At 45.1% G+C, this 19,909-nt stretch overlaps 1 protein-coding gene across 1 annotated transcript; it reads right to left on the bottom strand.

The window, feature by feature from the left end:
• Positions 1 to 4,910: 4,910 nt before the first annotated feature.
• Positions 4,911 to 17,935, bottom strand: LOC147725753 (glutathione S-transferase P 1-like). Its single transcript, XM_086964493.1, has 6 exons — positions 17,736 to 17,935; positions 15,279 to 15,390; positions 14,305 to 14,392; positions 13,802 to 13,905; positions 7,650 to 7,751; positions 4,911 to 5,286 (listed from the first exon to the last, which is right to left on the bottom strand). Exons 1-6 carry the CDS (start codon positions 17,933 to 17,935, stop codon positions 5,098 to 5,100), a joined length of 795 nt encoding a protein of 264 aa, XP_086820619.1. The 3' UTR covers positions 4,911 to 5,097.
• Positions 17,936 to 19,909: the final 1,974 nt, after the last annotated feature.

Below are 19,909 nucleotides of genomic sequence, written 5' to 3'. Positions count from 1 at the left end.
AACACTTCGATCCACAAATGCTTTTCTCGCTGTAGTCCCAAGAATCAAAAAATCCAGAGCAGGAGGTAGATCCTTTTCACTTAACGCTGCTAAACTCTGGAATTCTCTTCCCCTTTCACTAAGGTCCAACCCTACCCTCCTGCTCTTCCGCAAAGAATTGAAAACATTCCTATTTAGGAACTAATCCCCCCCTCTTTTTCTCCTACCTCCTCTTTTCTTCCCTCAGAGTAATTGTCTATCAGCGCTTGGACGCCTTCGGGCAGCAGTCGCGCTCTACAAAACCCCTTCACTTCACTTCACTTCACTTCACGATCACCAATTCGGTCCACCCCCTCCACCCAAAACCATCAACCAGATGAAACTGACCAGGAATCTTCACCTTATCCCCCCAGGCGAACTTGAGGCCAAAGTCAAAGCTCAACTTCAACTCTCCCCTCCCTCCCAAAATGCTAATGACCACACCGAACACTTTAACGAATTCATCGTTGAGGTCCTTAACCAAATTGCCCCAGCCAAACTAAAACGAAAGAAAAACTCCTCCAATTACTGGTTCAATCCAGAGATCAACAATGTGCGGCGTTCACTTAGATCGACTGAACGCTTATGGAGGCAAACCCTTCCCCCTTTAACCTCTCTCTCCTGAGATCCGCTAGATCCGACTATAAGAAACACATCCTCAATGCTAAGACATCATTTTTCCACTCCCAACTCGACCGGGCCAAAAATAGACCTAGGGAACTCTTCAGCATTGTGAAAAACCAAACTTCCTCTGCAGCCCCCAAGGTGATTGCTACCACTGAGAGATGCGAGGAAATTGTCAACTATTTTTCAGAAAAAAATCTCCAAAATTGATCAATCCTTCGCCATAACCCCCCTCCTTCTTAACCCAATACCCTCATCAGACATTTCCTCAAATTCTCCTTCTTTCTCTACGCTCCCTCAAGACTCCTTATCAATCCCTCTTATCTTCCCTATTCTTGAACCAGGCCTCATCGTACTTGAACTAAAAAATAATGCCTCTTGGCACAACTTCCATCCAATCACTGAACTTGATGTCCTTAACGTCATTTCCAGATTGAAACCATCATCTCGCACTAAAGATCCTCTCCTTCCCAAACTTGTACAAGATCTAAAACATATCATTGCCCCCTATTATGCCTCAATCATCAACTCCTCCTTTACCTCTGGCTGTGTCCCTTCGTCCCTCCAACTGGGACAAATCACTCCCATCCTCAAAAAATCCAGCTGGTGACCCTAATGACCTAAATAACCTTCGGCCTATCTCTAACCTCCCTCTTCTCTCAAAAGCCCTTGAAAAATGCACCCTGCTCCAACTAGATAGACGCATTGATTCTTTCAATCTTCTAGACCCGCTCCAATCAGCCATGAAGCCACCCTGTGTAAGTGCACTCTACAAATGCCCATTTAATATTAACATTAACAATCAGGCTTCAGAAAGGGCTGTAGTTCAGAAACGAAATCTATATGACTTGAATCAATGAGCTGAATAAAGCAGCAACTGTGCAATGTTTTGTAAATGTTTGAGAGAGATCAATAGAAACTACCACACTAGCTCTATGATCTGTGTAAGGACTTAAACTAATTGGTGATCACTTTTGTAACTATGCACAACACAAGGTGTGTTAAATGAAAGAACAAAAGTAAAGCAACACGGAAAGGTTTGTTCTTGAAAAAGGTTTGAGTTTATATTTGTATAGAAATGAATTATCAACAAATGAAGGGTACACAATTAGTAGCGATTGCATATATATCTTAAGTAAATGGAACTGAAAAAACAATCCATTAATACAAAAGAAGACAATCCAGTCTAAACCAACATAGATAAAAATGACTTCTTTTAAAAGATCATAAATAGAAAGTCAACAACAGACAGAAGACTTGGATTGATGTGTCGACGTTTCGGTCTCAGTGGTGTAATCCAGAGACCATCATCAGGACAAGAAGATAAGGCAATGAAGATGACCCTTATAATGTATTGTATTAAAGACCCAACTATAAATGAACTCAGGCGAAAAATCAAGGTGACTTACAACTGAGGAGACGTTTGCTACCTTTGGTGAAATTTCGTGGTTCCTGACATTGATGTCACGGTTTCACCTTACCACTAAAGATTCTATTTTGGCCCAACCTGGATTTATGGATACAACCAAGGGGTTTAAATCACAATTCCCTTAAGGTTTTGAACCTTGATTTTTCACCTGAGTTCATTAATAGTTGGGTCTTTAATACAATACATTATAAGGGTCATCTTCATTGCCTTATCTTCTTGTCCTGATGATGGTCTCTGGATTACACCACTGAGACCGAAACGTCGACACATCAATCCAAGTCTTCTGTCTGTTGTTGACTTTCTATTTATGATCTTTTAAAAGAAGTCATTTTTATCTATGTTGGTTTAGACTGGATTGTCTTCTTTTGTATTAATGGATTGTTTTTTCAGTTCCATTTACTTAAGATATATATGCAATCGCTACTAATTGTGTACCCTTCATTTGTTGATAATTCATTTCTATACAAATATAAACTCAAACCTTTTTCAAGAACAAACCTTTCCGTGTTGCTTTACTTTTGTTCTTTCATTTAACACACCTTGTGTTGTGCATAATTACAAAAGTGATCACCAATTAGTTTAAGTCCTTACACAGATCATAGAGCTAGTGTGGTAGTTTCTATTGATCTCTCTCAAACATTTACAAAACATTGCACAGTTGCTGCTTTATTCAGCTCATTGATTCAAGTCATATAGATTTCATGATACTGTGAAACTCGGAGCACCAAACAAATCCCTTGCCGGCAAATTTTCCTTTGAACACTTGTACTGCCCAAGCCCGCAAAGGTATATTGGGTTACCCACCCTTATCAGAAAGTAGTTCAGAAACAGCAATGCTAAACATAATTGATGACATCCATCACACCCTCGACAAAGGCGAATCCTCCCTACTCATTCTCCTTGATCTCTCCGCTGCTTTCGACACTTTTAATCACTCTACGCTTCTTAACACACTTAAAGATCATTTTGGCATCAACAGTTCAGTCCTCAAATGGTTCACCTCCTTTTTCCAACATAGAACCCAGCAAATTAAAATCCACGACTGCCTTTCTAAACCTCTGCCCATCTCCCTAGGGGTTCCACAGGGCTCTATCCTCTCCCCCTCTCTATTTAATCTCTTCATAGAACCCCTCACCCTCATCCCTAAACAAGCGGGAATCAATTACCACCTATACGCCGATGACACAAAACTTTACTATAAGATTCAATCCCGCTCAGACGTCCTTCACCTCAATGATGCCTTGAATAAGATTCAAGCCTGGTTCCACCACAACCACCTCAAACTCAAACCAAAAAAGACTGAAATCCTTCTCTTCTCCCCTAAGGACAACTCTCTCCCTATTCTATCCTAGATCTCTGACATTACAGCACTCAAATGCTCTCTCACTATTTCTAACTCAGTTAAATCCCTCGGTTTTAACATTGATCAGAACCTCACTATTATCCCCCACATAAAAAGCTTGGCCAAAAGTGCTCTCTTCACACTCCATCACTTAAAGAAAATAAAACCCTTCATTCCAGCTGACGACTTTAAATTAGTTCTCCAATCGCTGGTCCTGTCAAAAGTCGACTATGGTAACGCCATCCTCGCTGGTACTCCTAAAGCCCACCTCGCCCCAATCAAATCAGTTCTGAACCTTGCAGCTAGGCTCATTAGCGACCTCAAATGGTTTGATCACATCTCCCCTGCTCTTAAAGCCCTTAAGTGGCTGCCCGTCGAAGGGAGAGCTTCCTACAAGACAGCTTGCATTACGCACAAAGCCCTGCATCAATGCACCCCGCAATACCTCAGAGATAAACTTCACTTAGCCGGCTGCTCTAGACCACTGAGAAGCTCCAACACCCTCGCTCTGGTCCCTCCTCTTTTAAACAAGAATACCACACAATCTCTATCCTCTTCTGGGAAAGCACCTTACTTCTGGTACTCCCTCCCCAAAGATCTTCGTTGCAACCCCTCTTACGCCAGCTTCAAAAAAGACCTTAAACTTCTCCTGCTTACCAAATACTGGGGTACTTAAATCCCCCCTGAGCTCTCTTCCCTCCCCTACCTCCTATTGCTCTCCTCCCCATCTCCCATCTTCCTTCGCCCACTAACTCCTCGCTCCACTCTTTCCTATATGACCTGCCTCGTCACACCTGGTATTACCGAAACCTCCCCCCCCCAGCCTCTCTCCTTTCCCTTAAACTTCCCCCCTCTTCTACATCATCTCCCCACGGCGCCAGGCTAATCTCCCAAGACTTGCTGTAACCCTTTGCAACTCATGCAATGTGATGGTATAAAACTAGAGTTGTTTTCACCTTCTTGTGGGGTTTTGAATACCACCTCATTGTAAACCTATTATATGCAAATAATTGTATCTATTTATAGCTGTTTGAAATTGCCTTAACTATCCCCCTCCTTTACCTCTCCCCTTCCTTACCCTTCCTCCCTATTTTACATCCTTTCCCTCTCTCTCTAGCCTATTCCCTCATGATTTGCTGTAACCCTTGGCAACTTATTTTGTTTAATTCGATTGTGTAATATTTAAATTGCTTTCTATCGTCTGTATTAATTTCTGAATACTATCTTATTGTAAATGTTGCTATATTACAATGTATACTCATGTACAGCGCTCTGATACCCCCGGCTCCAGCTAGCGCTATATAACACATGTTAAATAAATAAATAAATAAATATGTCTGTTCTCATTAACTATTCTGTAGCATCACTTCTATATCTAACCTTCAATCTTCCTTTGTTCCCTCATTTGCAAAGTGCATTACTTCTTTTCAAAGTGCTCTGATTTGAATAAATACAAGTAAAATTAAAAACAGTCTTGCAGATGGGCAGACAAGAATCTTTGACAAATTTCTTTTATTTTTGGTATCCTCCGATGAAGTCAGCGGTTGATCGGATCCTTCCATCGAATGAAGCGGCCGGTCGCAGCTTCTTGGTGAGGAGGATGAGGCGTTGGAGGAGGATGAGGCGTTTGAGGAGGCTGAGGCGTTGGAGGAGGTGGCCGATAGCACATTGGTTAATGGTTCAACTACAGCTTCCTGGTGGGGTGGAAGAGGCGGTTCTTGTGGTCACCCGACTGCAGGTAGGCCTTGAGTTTGGGTCGAGATTCCATCTTTTCCTTGAAGGTCTTCAGATGGGGGAAGCTGTTCAGGCAGTCCGGGGCCCAGATCAGGTGGCTTTGGAGAAGGTCCAGAAGATTGTAATCTGCAAAGGAGACCTGTCCAGAGGAAAAGACATCCAAGTGATGAATGGATGACTCACGCAATAAGAGAGAGTAAGAGGGTTGAGCAAAAGAGACCTTTCCAGAGAAGATGGAGAAGAGAAGGAATCCCCCTGTGTGACCAGAGTGAACGACAAGGGGAAAAGCAAAGGAGATCTGTTTATTTGTTAACAGTGCCCTCAAAACAAGCACTGGGTAAGCAACCACTCTGGGCTCAAGGACGGTGGAGAAAATGATCAGAAACGCCAGGCCTTGAAAGTCAGGCGAAGGGGCAGTAGTGACCGTCTCTTTCTAATATGTAGGGTCAGAGTACCCATAATCTAGGTCTGATCACCACAAATCTTCTGTGCACTTTGCAGTTTCTTCAGTGGATGCCAGACGCATAAGAAAGGCTGAAGGATTTAGTCAGGTGGCACTTGTTGATTTTTTATCTGAGCCTCTGGGGGATACACCAAAGAGACCAAATCTTAATCAATCCTGCCTTGCACCTGGAGTCAGTGTATTGACTCTCTCAGATTTGAGATCAGATCAGTGTTTTCAAGTCTGTAGATCAAATGCTGCAATCATGGAGTCTGAAAATTCAGCAATTCACCATACCAGGCATTGTCATAATCAATTTTTTAATTGATTACATCTCAGACAATTCCTATATGTGAATACCAGGACAAAACTCTTTTGACGAAGCCAAACTAATCCTCATCCTTGATTTTTTTCTTTTTTGGGGAGGATCTGTCGAGAGGAAAAGTCAAAGAGAAGGAAGAACGGCCCCAAAAAGAGCACAAGAGAAAGGAAGAACAGTATGGACAAGGTGGCTCGTCTGGAGAAGAAGAAAACACAGATGATGAAGGAATCACCAAGGGACAAAAGTGAGTAACAGGAAAGTAAAGAGGACCTGTCCAAAGAAAAGGACACCGGAGAAGAAGGAGTCAGCAAGGGATAAGCGTGAGCAATGGGCAGATGGAAAGGGGACCTGTCCAAAGAAGAGGACACCGGAGAAGAAGGAGTCAGCAAGGGATAAGAGTGAGCAATGGGCAGATGGAAAGGGGACCTGTCCAAAGAAGAGGACACCGGAGAAGAAGGAGTCAGCAAGGGATAAGCGTGAGCAATGGGCAGATGGAAAGGGGACCTGTCCAAAGAAGAGGACACCGGAGAAGAAGGAGTCAGCAAGGGATAAGAGTGAGCAATGGGCAGATGGAAAGGGGACCTGTCCAAAGAAGAGGACACCGGAGAAGAAGGAGTCAGCAAGGGATAAGCGTGAGCAATGGGCAGATGGAAAGGGGACCTGTCCAAAGAAGAGGACACCGGAGAAGAAGGAGTCAGCAAGGGATAAGAGTGAGCAATGGGCAGATGGAAAGGGGACCTGTCCAAAGAAGAGGACACCGGAGAAGAAGGAGTCAGCAAGGGATAAGCGTGAGCAATGGGCAGATGGAAAGGGGACCTGTCCAAAGAAGAGGACACCGGAGAAGAAGGAGTCAGCAAGGGATAAGCGTGAGCAATGGGCAGATGGAAAGGGGACCTGTCCAAAGAAGAGGACACCGGAGAAGAAGGAGTCAGCAAGGGATAAGCGTGAGCAATGGGCAGATGGAAAGGGGACCTGTCCAAAGAAGAGGACACCGGAGAAGAAGGAGTCAGCAAGGGATAAGAGTGAGCAATGGGCAGATGGAAAGGGGACCTGTCCGAAGAAGTGGACAAAAGAGACAGGTAAGTTAATTAAAGGAGACTTCCCAAACAAGAGAACACCAAGGTCTTGAAGCAGCACCCATGAGAAAAGGGAGTTGAGGAGAAAGGAAGAGTGATACAGCCAAGGATACCTGTTTGGAGGAGAAGAAATGGCAAAGATGAAGAAACTTTCAATATAGACCAGAAGCAGTAGGGGAAAGGAACAGAGGAGCAGGGCAAAGACTATTTATCAGGAGATTAAACTGGAGAGAAGGAGTGGTCCAAGGGACCGGTGAGAGATAGAAAACATGAATGATCCCAAGGCACCATCCACTTTCAACCGACTTCCCCTGAGCTCTTCTGTTTTAGGTTCCCTAAGCCCAGATGTATTGTTAGAACACGTACACCATACGCCCGCTCTGTCTCTGCCGCTGTGTGAATCAGTCACCTCCATGTAGTGTGAGAGACCAGTAACTCAGACCACCTGCCCCTTGCTACCAGCCATGCTCTGTCATCTTGTACACTGAGATGGAGAAGGCTCCACAGACCCACCATGTCTCTGTTACCATAACCCATCAAGAGGGACAGAGTCCATGGGCCCGCGGCACCGGAAGTCTCCAGCACTGTGGTTTTCCAAAGCACAACCTCTCTTTAACCTGCAGTTCATTATCACCCCTCCAGAGGGCAGTCATGCTACTCACCGTGCTGCCAGCAAGGAATCCAGATGCATTCTGGGAGAGAAGACGCTCAAAAGGCCTCAGCTGATTGGGCAGATCTTCCATGTACTTCTCCTTGCCAGTGTCCTGTATCGAAATAAATCAAACATTGACAACTCCAATAGGTTTGGCCTCTGCATAGTTTATTCACACAGAGACACCCAATACAGAAGCATACAATCACAAAATGCAGATATATATGTGCTGACTCCTATGAACATAGAACAGCAGTCCTACAGGCACCAGCAGCAACTACCCTGCAAACAGGCTAATGTACATACAGGCAGAAAGCATACAGGTATTCAGCCAATGAGACCAACAAGCATGCAGGCATCTGTGTACAGAGACTAACATGCATAAAGGTACTCATGCAAATCAACCAGCAGTTAGTGAGGAACGCCCTGTTGACTTTCTCTGTGAAATGAACTCCATCAGTTCTGTAGCTATCATCCATGTCAAAGCATAGGTGTTTGTTGTAGATCGAGCCCATGTTATGATCTCTGAGGAATGCAGAACCAGTTTTATTGGCTTTGTCTAACTCTGGATAGAACTTGTTTTCCCACTTCCATCGCTGCCTTTGGCATATGTTGGAGAATACCAAGGTAGTTTGAAGGAAAAGTTCAATGAATTGAGCAAAGGTGTCCTTCATTAGGATTCTCACCCCTTCTCAAGTCAGTATGCCTTGGCCATTGCCACCACAGTGCACAATCATGAGGTCGGGTGCTGGCAATCTCCAATGCTGTTAACTAAAGGCAGCAATTGATGCTACTTTAACCCTTTCCGGTCAATACAAGTAATGTCCAAGAAGAAAAGGTCTACCCTGAGCACGTTATAAAGATAAGGTTCAATGTAGATTCTTCACACGTTGTTCTGAAAAGTTCATGTTCATTATTTCAAATTATTCTTCACAGCTTGTCGTGGTATAATACATCACAGATTGCCTTTATATTACAATCTTCACAAGAAGCAGTCTTCGCAAAAAGCAGCCAACACGTGTTTCGTCGTGTACCCTTAAGCACAGAAGAGTTCTTCAGTGCTGATAGCAAAGTTTTATAACGCTCCTCAAATAATGTTCGAGAAAAGAGTGTATGACGTTCTCCAAACACTTGCTAAATCATTCTTTGCAAGTGAAGATAAGTCTAACTGCAAGTGAAGATAAGTCTAACTCCATCAGATTCCGTATTCCACTTCCAAAAACTGTCAGCGTACAGAAATATCTTCACACTTGCTGGTTGAACATTGCAAGTGTTGAATTAGTAAATCGTGCGTGGCTTTGTTTACCCACTACATGCTAACTGATAACGTAGAGTAACGTCTTCTCGTGGTTCACCTTTTGTAAATATTTGAAAGGTATTCTGATCTGTATAGATGATAAATAAATCACGTGTTCATGACCGCAGGATATGGTGTACTTCATCCGAAACTCCCGCTAAATGGCGTTCAAGTGGAGTAGCACAGAGGAGAAGGCTGCAGCTGAATGAGGCAGTTTTCAAAATGAAAGGCAGTTAAAATGGTGGACAGGACCTGTTTAAAAAATACATATTTGATTGGATGGAGTAAATATGTAGGTTTATAACATTAAGTAGTGCATTTAAATGATTAGCAGATATATGATTGGCTCTGGTGAAAACGATAAAATGTAATGCAAACTTCGATAAGCTTTTAATTCTGAATAGTCAACCACACCTGCTGCCATACATGTTGAAACTAGTATGTTGCTTCTAGAATGCGTGGTGAACAATTGACCTACGGGTTCAGGAGAGTGTTCCAAAGGGGGTTGCTATGGAAACTGAGATAAGATACTGTGGGGGGAAGGGTATTCAACAGACTGCATTGTATAGTTAATATTAGAGTGGTTTAGACTCATTATTTATGAAGGAGGGTTTATATTCCAAGTCAGGAGTTTCTCATAAAGTGCTTTGTAGTTGTAACGTATTATGAGTACAAACCAAAATATGTTGCTGAACTCCAGAAGTTATTCATGAATTTGCAACGAAGTTACATGGGGGCGGTGCTGAGGGTCGTGATGAATTCACAAATATGACCAAAAACACTACCAGATTGGGCTTCTTTATTAAAGTGCAAGAAAGGGTTAAGAAGTATTGACCGTTGCGAAGTTGAATAACAAAAGTGATATATGAAACTGACGTTTTTATTTGCTAACTACAGCAGTATCACTGAGAGAAAAGTTGTAACGGTTGCCATTTATGGTTGCGAGTGGTGTACTATTCTTATGTTTAGTTTTCACATTTTCTGTGAGAGTACAGTGCAACTGACAACGTAAAATATATCACTGGCCAACCAACTCAATTAACGGGTATGTGAATTAGAGTGTGGTTGAAAAAAAATGTTAGTGAAAAGATACATGTGTACATGAGGTTGATGAAAGTGTATTTAGAATATCCAAACGTATTGAGAATATAAGTGGGGATTTGTGAGCAGGTGTGTGATTATTTTTGTAGGTTTATGAGTGGGTGTGTGAATGTGTCTGTGGGTTTGTGAGTGTCTGGCTTGTAGTTGGTGGTAAATAACGAATCCTTACAGGTGAAAAGCACTCACTTGAGTGCTTCCTACATTTCAGATTCGGTAATTTACCAAAACGGTATTTAAGAATTTGGTAATTTACCGAATTCTTAAATACCGATTCGGTAAATTACCGAATCTGAAAGGTAGCCGCCTACATCCCAAATGCCTAATACCGGTCGGTAACGGCAAAGATTCTGTAATTTCAACCGTTACCGACCGGTATTAGGGTTCCTACATCTGGCCTTAAGTCACCTATGCAGACAAGTAGCCTTTTAAACATGTTGGGCCTGTGTGTGGAGATGTACTGCCAGGCCAAGTAGTCATTTGAAATCCCTTGCTAAGCCTTAAACTTCCTTTTCCCTACATATAAGTCACCCCTAAGGTAGGCTGTAAGTAGACATACACTGACACACTCAGACATACTCTAATGCACACAGTAGCACACCCAGGAACAGATTGATGCATATACTCACACAGTGATGCTCACACTCGTGTCTTGACTAATACACTCAGTCACACACTGATGCATATGGTGACACAGGCAGGCACACTCTAATTTAAACATGCTTTACAAAAAAAATGATTGCTTTATTTAAAAGCAATCACAGACATGGTGGTCTGCTGACCCCAGCAGGCCACTATACCTGTGATTTGTGCGATTCCTAGGGGGTCACAAATTGGGACCTATCTCATTAATATTCATGAGATAGGACATTTGCGACCCCTTAGGAATCGCAGAAAATGTACGGCACACTTTCATGCATGTCGTTTTGCGTTTCCCTAATTGAAAATCGCAAAGATTTGCAAATAGGGAATCGCAAAAGATTTTGGGCCAGATGTAGGTAGCCAAATACCGGTCGGTAACGGCCGAAATTCAATAATTTCGGCTGTTACGACCGGTATTTGGAAAATGAGATGTAGAAAGCAAAAAGGTTCCGAATTGGTAAATATGAGTCAGTATTCTACCGATTCGGAATTTACCGAATCCCTATTTACCGAGTTCTTATTTACCGAATCAGTAAATAAGAAATGGTAAAAAATGTCAATCAAGAGATGTAGGAAACCCAAAAAATACTGAATTTCATTAAATTCGGTAATTAAGAGTAGGTATTTACCATGGATTGAAAGCAGGTGGTAACCAGGTGCAGGCCATAAAAGAAGGTCCCAAAATGCAACAGTGCAACCAGAAGGGCGGCATTCTACGTCATAGCCAGGTATTACATTTGACAGGCTCTGCAACATGCAGAGACTGTTTTCCGAAAATGTTGCTGTGGTGATTGACCACCTCTTCAACAAGCACCTGCAGTTCTGCTGGGCTGAATTTAATTTTCCTCCTGCGCTCTGCTGCATCCTTCTCGCCATCCTGGGACTCCATTCCGATGATGAGGTATGCCCAGGGAAGCCTGCTCCTCTCTGTTTCCTCCTGCTCTGCAAGCAGTTCAGTTGCTTTAAACATCTCCAGATAACTCCTCACTACAAAGAGCTGACACACTGCAGCGTGCCTCATCTTATGACGTTCGGCTCAGTAAGTGGAAAGGTTAACACTGCATGGCACTTTCAATCTGTTGAAAGCTCTGACACTCTACCACGTTCTATAAAACACATACAGCATTTGGGACGAGAATGCACTTCAAAATATAAAGTGTTCCCGCACTGCTAAAGATCAGTAAAATAGTCTGCTTTGAGTAAGGCAAATGAGCAATGAATAATACAAGTGTTTCGCACAGTCTTCTTTTCAGTGGATGCAAAAAAATCACACTTGTTGAAAAAAACCTTTGGAATTTAACTTGCACCTGCAGTGGATGAATGCTAAACACCTCTGTGACAAGTATTAAAACCTGTTCAATTAGCTTTATATTAAGTCGAGACACAACAATTGACTCTAATAAACACAAACGCGTATGCATCCTCATTCAATTTCTTTTTCCTTTTGTTGTTTAGAAGAAACTTGTTTTCCAAATGCCAGCTGAACAGGATTCCCCTTTTAGAGCAGTGTTTTATCACGGTTACAGCTCTTGCTATAAATTTTGTCGTGTTATAAATCTAAAGGAGATTGGAAAAGAAACAATCTATCTCCGTGGAGCCGACGGGGGAAGGAAAAGTGGCTTGAAAGTAGCATGCTGGGCTGGAGGAATGCCGCCTCTCTATCGCGAACACGGGGAGCACGTCTAAAATAAATAAACAAACGCGGCGTGAGAAACTGTTGGCACACTGCAGTTAATTAAAACAAGTGCGAGTTGCGGACAAAAACTGTACTTAGGCGCCGCTGCTTTGGAACTACACGGAAGTAACTGGAAGATCAATAGCCAACAGAAAGCACGAACACAACACAATGCCTCAGGTAAACCAATCACAAGTGGAAATCAAATTAGATTAAGTTTCAGTCAACATACAGATTACAAAAGGTCTCGCTGAGACAGCGCAAGCAACGCATGCGCTGCAAAACGCGAGACGTAAAAATGAAATAATATACCTAGTACAAAATAATATTTATTACAAAAATATTGCTGTTGTTTAAGATGTAACGTGTATGGAGGATGAAACATTACCATAAAGGGGGCAGGTTGAAAAGGTGGATCAATCCATATCAGAAGAACTTTATGAACACTACAGCATCCATCTCCTGCATTTTTAAGATGCTATTGATCTCTTTCAAATGAAACAAGGAAAAGTAGCTCCCATGAGTGTGTGGGAGACAGCTTTGGAGGCTCGCTGTTTTCACAACTGTTTCTCACTGGAGTAGGGGGCCACTACGATGACCGCCCTGTACAGATACCAGCAGCTGAATACCCGTCGACCAGATTATAAGCAGAGGATCCTCAAAGAAAGGTACCCCCTACAGCATACTTTAGAGGTCCAGGAGCCAGGGGGAAAAGACACATGAACATTTGCTATAACCAATACTCCTGTCCAAACTATATCTAGTTATCTGATGGCCTGCACGGGGCTCAAGTTGGGCTGTCTCATAGAAATCAATCATGCCAAACGTAACTTAACACAAATATATTAATTTGTATTCATCTTTTTTCTTTTTGTGATGTATCTGTTTATAAAATATTTAAAAAATTCATAATATACAGTTACAACAGATTTTAATACAATAAACATTTGTGACAAACATTATTTGCAGTTTTAAAAAGACATAGAAAAACAAATGTTATTCTTAATTCTACAGGCACACACCCCCCAAAAGAAGAAACTTGCATCAAGCAATCCCACCTCTTATACCACACTCTCACAAACAGTACCATCTCACACAAAAGAATACATGGGGAACCCCAAAGAATAGATTGGCATACACCGGTGACAGAGATAATGGAGCGAGCAAATCACAGTTAAGATCCACTTTGGTGTTGTCCTTAGAGACTTCCCAACTGTCTGGTCAACGTACGTTCAATAGACATGAAGCGAAACAATGTGGCAGAGGCGGACTAGCCCTCTGCACCCTCCAGAGGGATCGAGTGGTAGGGAATTCAACCCATTTCCAAATAGGCTACTCTTCCTCTGAAGATTGTTGAAGGTGGCTCTCTTGGTGCCATGAACTGAACCCTAAAAGGCGAGGACCCAGCACTCTGACGGCCAGCTTGTAGTAAATAAAAAAACAAACCTACCCATTCATGGAAAAAGAATTTGGCAAACTTCTGTCGCAGGTCCTCCAACCCGTACTTGGCCATGTCAATGAGCGCAGCTTCCTTGCTGTTCGTCCCGTAGAGATCTGTGAGGAAAGGAGAGGTGCTAGAAGGCTAGAATGGGAGCAACACACACCACAGGTGGGAACTGTCAGACATTTATAAGTCTGGGAGATGTAGGCTTCACAACCAGTCAATGCTTATTCAGCCGCTTATGAGGACAAAAAAGCTGTTTGGAAACCTTACCCTGTTGGGTTTCTTTCTTTCACATCCTGGTGCTAAAGCCTTCGTTGAACCCTGGTGTACTGAGGGCTTCATCGCTCCTGAGGCACCGAGAATGTCTTTCAACTAAGCTTTTGTGAGACCTTCAACTCCCTCTAACTTATATCTAGTTCACCTCACTTCTGGCTTATATCTACCAAAAAAATGGATTCCATAAACCCCACAATCAATACGGACCCCCCACCTCCTTGTATGGTGCTCACCGTGTTTGCGCCCCAGATATCGCAGGATGGTATTGGACTGGAACAGGATAAAATCACCATCAGCAAACATGGGTAACTGCCCAAAGAGCTAAAAAAGGAGGAGAAAGAAGAGAGAGTAAATACATTAGGCACAGTATGGAGCTTACAGCCCTAGTGAAAGGATTCTGGTGGGTAGAGCACATTAGATCGAGCTTCAGCCGATCAGCCCCTGATGATACCTTGAGACATCCCCAGCGTCGATGCCCCATGAGTACCTGTGTGTGCTGTTCTCAATATACACCTCAAAGAACCACCTAGCCTATGAGGTGAGGATGCCTGGGTTCCCTATCCATCTGTGAGAGCCCAGGAGTATATGGTACAGTCTCAGTGTACAATGCAATGTCCAGACGAGCCATCCATGCAGCCTTTGCCTCACCTGCCTCAACCCTGAGACTGAGGAACCCCGCACTGACTGTCCATGCTCGACGGGGCCTTCAGGCTCTCCTTCATACAGGTGGATGCAGCAGCTCCTAACCTGGCATGATTCCAAAAACAACAACGTACATTGATAGAAGGTGACTCTCTGCCTTCCAAGGTCATGATCCTTTTATCTTTGGAAGAGCCTCCAAACCTAATGGCCATTGCTGAAGCTTCCATTGGGCAAGTGTGTGCCCTGCCTCCTCGTGGCAGCACTACTACTCCACCCCTAAATACAGCATTTAGGTTCCAAAATTCCAGGCAATTTACAACTTAATATCTCCAGCTCCTGTCCCAGTTTGAAAGCCCAGGATATCCTCACAACCTCCAGTCCTCACTTAGGACCTAGGTCGCCACGGAAACTACCACTGGATATTCTGATGTGACATCTTAGAGTGAGTGGACAGTGAGTAGCCGGCATTGAAGATACTAATGGACCTGTCATAGGTGCTGGACCCTGGTTTACCCTACATGCGAGAGGTGCAATACGAACCAAATCTTTACTCATAATTGCTTACCGCTGACTTTTTGATCTCAACATTTCCACAAAACCAGTCTTCAATGGGTACTTTGTCCTCCTTCCATTCACAGCCTTGGTCTGCCAGCAGGAACCGCATGGCCTCCGTCGGCCTGGAGGGAAGGAGATACCATATAGTTAGGAAACCACAAACACCCTGGGCCCGATTCACAAACGTAATCTGAGACAAAATCCTAGCTTTACGAATTTTGGTATTCACAAAGGGCATTAAGGAGGAGTAAAGTTACGAGTTTGTCTCAGTTAAACTTAAGTTTTGGTCTTAAGTTAAACTTAAGGCCTAAACTTAAACATAAGACCATCAGTTGGTCTCAGTTAAACCTAAGTTTTGGTCTTAAGTTAAGTTAAGCCTCATTCTTGGGCACTCAGGTTGACTCCCACTTCACTTGAGAGATTCTTATGCTCAAAATGGGGTAAGTGCACAAACTAAGCTTTCCGTCCTACTGGTCCACTTGCAGAGTTTGAGTAACACCCGTTTTTACACCGTACATAAAAAGAGATCTTTTTTTATGCAGAGTATGCTGCATTTCAAAGAGATTTCTGGTTTATTGCCCCAGGACCATCCAGACCATGACAGGTTGTTCAAAATTCAGCCTGTCATGGAACAATTGTATGCAAGGTTTCCAGAGATTTCTTTTCCTGAAAAGAATATAGCCATTGATGAGCCCTTTATCCTGTGAAATGGAAGGGTTATGTTCAGGCAGTACATTGTGAGCTATGGCGTCATGTTGCACATGCTGTCTGAGAGCTCTACGTGCTATTTAGACAGGGGGAGAGTGTACAGGGAAGGACTCCACTGTAAAACCTTTGGGAGTGTACTTGGAATAACTGGAAATATTGTATTGGAGCTTGTCCAGCAACAATGTCTACACAGGAGTACATGTTTAGTGAGCTGTTCAAAGCTGCACTGTGGCCTGTGGGTGCAGTTGTTGTCGCCACAAAGGATTCCCGCAGGAGCTTGTTTGTGAGAAGCTGTAGAAATACTAGAGCTCACAGTCACGTTCTCTGAAAGGTGTGATGTGTACGTGCTCCCTACCATTCACGATGAGAGCACGTCCCCATCACAGTTTGGGGTCAGATGGCCAAAGTTCACAAGCCCACCTGTATAGTTGATTAGAACAAGTACATGGGTGGAGTGGATACGAATAACTAAGCCATACAACCCCAGTCATTAAACTTGCACTTATAAGAAGCTCTTTACCCACCTGATGGCAACGTACAATACATATGTTGTTTACCGTCAAACCACCACAGGAATATCCGTTGTTGTTTCTTGACTTTCAGAGTTTTTATTTCATGGTTGTTTTCTTAGTTTTCATTACAGCAGGTACAGTACACTACAATTCAGACAGGAGATTGCATTTGCACACATTTGCAGCACAGAAATGACCACACTAAACGCAGGCAAGTGCACTAGTGCACACCTGTGTTTCGGCTTCTAGACCACCACCACCAGAACCAATGTCCATACGTGGGGGACGCTAGGTGGCGATTGACCGTAATGGCCGCGCTGCTGTGAGGCTCCCGCCGATCCGGGCGGATATTTATGCATAATCCTCATCCTGATAACTATAACGGTCCATAAAACGTACCACCGGTCGGCGGAAAGTGTGCTGGCTCTGGCGGTCCGTGTCTTCTGCCTGGGAGCCGCTGCATCGCGGAGTGATGGGCTGCAGGACCTGAGAGCGGAGCGGGGAGTGGGCGGCCCGGAGGGCTTGGGCGGCTGAGGCGGCCGCGAAAGACTGAGGCTGTGTAGGCCCCACCGCACCACAACCTGCGTCACTGTGTGGCTAGAGGTGATCGCGGGGCGCGGCGGATCCGCTTTAATACCACTGTGCCCTATGTCGAAGCCCCGAGGAGACCGGACAAGTCTGCCATGCGGCAGCCCTGAAAGGCTGCTACGTGTGAGTCCTGTGGCCCGCGCGTGTCGGGAAGAGATCGGCGGAGAGGCCTGCGGCTCGGCGGCAAGTGCTGTGAGGAGCGGGAGAGCCTGGGGGCATCGAGGGAGCAAGTACTTGCATTAAGGCCCTGACGCCGGGGCTGCACACACGAGTGGGGGTGCAGCGGGCTTTTGGAGGACACGGCCGGTCGTGGTTAAGACCGCGGCGCAGAGTGGACCCCGGGCCACCATTTTGTGGGCTGCATGTGGTGGCATCAGATACTGGCTCTCTGCGAGCAGGCAGAAGTGCAGACGGCACTCCTCTGGACATTTTAGTGGCCACTTGTTCCCAATCGCCCAAGTTGCTGGCACTAACCACTTCGGTCTATGGACTTGCTTGCCCCCCGGGTTCCCTAGTATGCATTTTGAGACAGCGCAGGCTGGCTGGCTGAATCACCTCGGGACATTTTACAGACTGGTGGTGTAGGGAGAGATCACGCACTTTGGCGGTGAGTGCGGCAAAAAAGCGTACCTAATCTCCTGAGGGTGAGACACATATACCAGCCCTGTGTGAAGCGCTCCTGCGACACTTGGCCGGACAGCATGGGGAGATCTGAGGCCAAACAAGCGAAGTTGTCCTTCGACGCGCGGAAGATGCCCAGCTCTAGCTCCAAAGAGCGTGCGGAACCGGATCCACCAGAGTGAAGGGATGAGGGCTGGAAGGCGCTGCTGGTGGGGATGCAACAGAGCCTCCCTTCCATAGACTCCAAGATGGGCACTATGAATAGCAGACTAGAGGCGTTGGTTGAAAAAATTGACCAGCATGATGAGCGGCTCAAGGAGGCGGAACACAGAGTGCTGGGATTGGAGGACGGTGCGGCGGCCAACAAACAACATATTCTCCAGATGGACAAGCTGCTGAAGGTCACAGCGGACAAAAATAAGGAGTTAGAGGCCCGCTCACGGAGGAACAACGTACGGATACTGGACCTGGCGGAGTCGACAAACACCGGAAGGATGGAAGACTTCATGGAACGGTTGCTGGTTGAGCTATTTGGTAAGGACTCCTTTTCTGCGCACATGAGCATTGAGCGGGTCCACAGATCATTGTCGGCGCGTCCGCCCCCGGGAGCCCCGCCACGCCTGGTGATAGTGCGCTTCTTCAATTATCGCGACAGGGACACTGTCCTACGCCTAGCACGTGAGAAGGGTGAAGTGCGATATGCGAACACCACCTTGGCCTTTTACCCTGACTTCACCCAGGCCGTGCAGGAAGCCCGCTGTAAGTTCACAGCTGTGAAGAAAAAGCTGCAAGCACAAGAAATTACATACATCATGCTATACCCTGCAAGATTAAAGATACACCATCGGGGAAAACAACATCTCTTCAATTCTCCTCAGCAGGTAGAGGAGTACCTTAAACGTGACCCCAGAGCGGCATCCCAGGAAGAGGCTTCACGCAGGCGCTCCCGGTCCCAGTCGCCACTGTCGGACCCTGGCTGATTCTATGTTCCAGCGAAGTGCGGGCAGCAGCAGAATCAAGGCAAAGAGACTCCTGTGAACTGTACCATGTTGGTGATGTATCACTGTTGTTTATTGATTGTTATAACAATTTTGCCGCCCGGACACTCGCCTCCATCCCGTCATTGTAGCCCACTTGTTAAGTGGGGTAGAGGACGGGTGAAATAGGGAGGTTGAGTGGGCACGACGAGAGCCCCTAGCGGTCCCCATCTGAGGACATTCCCCTTACCACGTGTATTGTTTAACCTTAGGAGGTAAGAATGCATTTTTTTGGGAAGGATGTTGGGGAGGAGGGATGGATGTTCCTGACAAGTTGGGGATGCCATTGTGGGCGGTGGAGGGGGTCTTTGGGGAGGGGGAGGAGCACAGTTTGCATGGTCAACCGCCGAGATGCACACAGGAGTAGATATAGTTTAGCCAGTTGTCATAACAGATGCCACAGAAGATAGAAATAATTTGCTTATTATGTCTTGGAATGTGAGAGGGTTGAACAACCCACAGAAAGGAAGGCAGGTACTAGGGTATTTAGACCGCCACCGTGTTCATGTCGCCCTGTTACAGGAGACCCATTTACAGCCCAGCACCACACCTCAATTTACAATGAAGTGGGCGTCCCATAGATGCTTTGCATCGTACTCGGGCTACTCTAGGGGGGTGGCCATCCTCATTAGGAGGGGGGTTCGGTTTGTGCTGGGAGGGATGGAAATGAATGCTGACGGGAGGTATTGCTTGCTCTGGGGTGAACTCAATTTGCAAGATGTGACTATAGCAAATTACTATGGCCCCAATATGGATGATGCCCGTTCCCTGCAGCAGTTAAGGGGCAAAATTCAAACACTGGGATCCACATACGTCATCTGGGGGGACTTTGATACGGTGGCAGACCCTCAAAATGATAGATCACATGCTACAGGGGGGCACTACACCACTGCGCAACGTACCCTACATGATATACTAGGCTCGGACCAATTACTAGACGTCTGGCGCCACTGCCACCCATTGCAGAGGGAAGGGACACACTATTCGGCGGTGCATAACAGCTGGGCCACACTGGACTATCTGTTGCTGAAAGTGGGCATGGCTCATTGGATTGGCAGGGCGGTTCATTTGGCGCGCACATTTTCAGATCATTCCCCAGTGTTGGTGACGCTTCATACCCGGCTGAACCCGACCCCATATCTTAATTGGCAACTGAATCCCCTACATTTACAGGA

This window comes from Lissotriton vulgaris, chromosome 3_2 (assembly GCF_964263255.1).
Source record: "Lissotriton vulgaris chromosome 3_2, aLisVul1.2, whole genome shotgun sequence".
In the NCBI taxonomy this organism is placed as follows: domain Eukaryota; kingdom Metazoa; phylum Chordata; class Amphibia; order Caudata; family Salamandridae; genus Lissotriton; species Lissotriton vulgaris.
The sequence above is the reverse complement of the archived record's forward strand: the minus strand, read 5'-3'. Positions and strand labels throughout refer to the sequence as shown.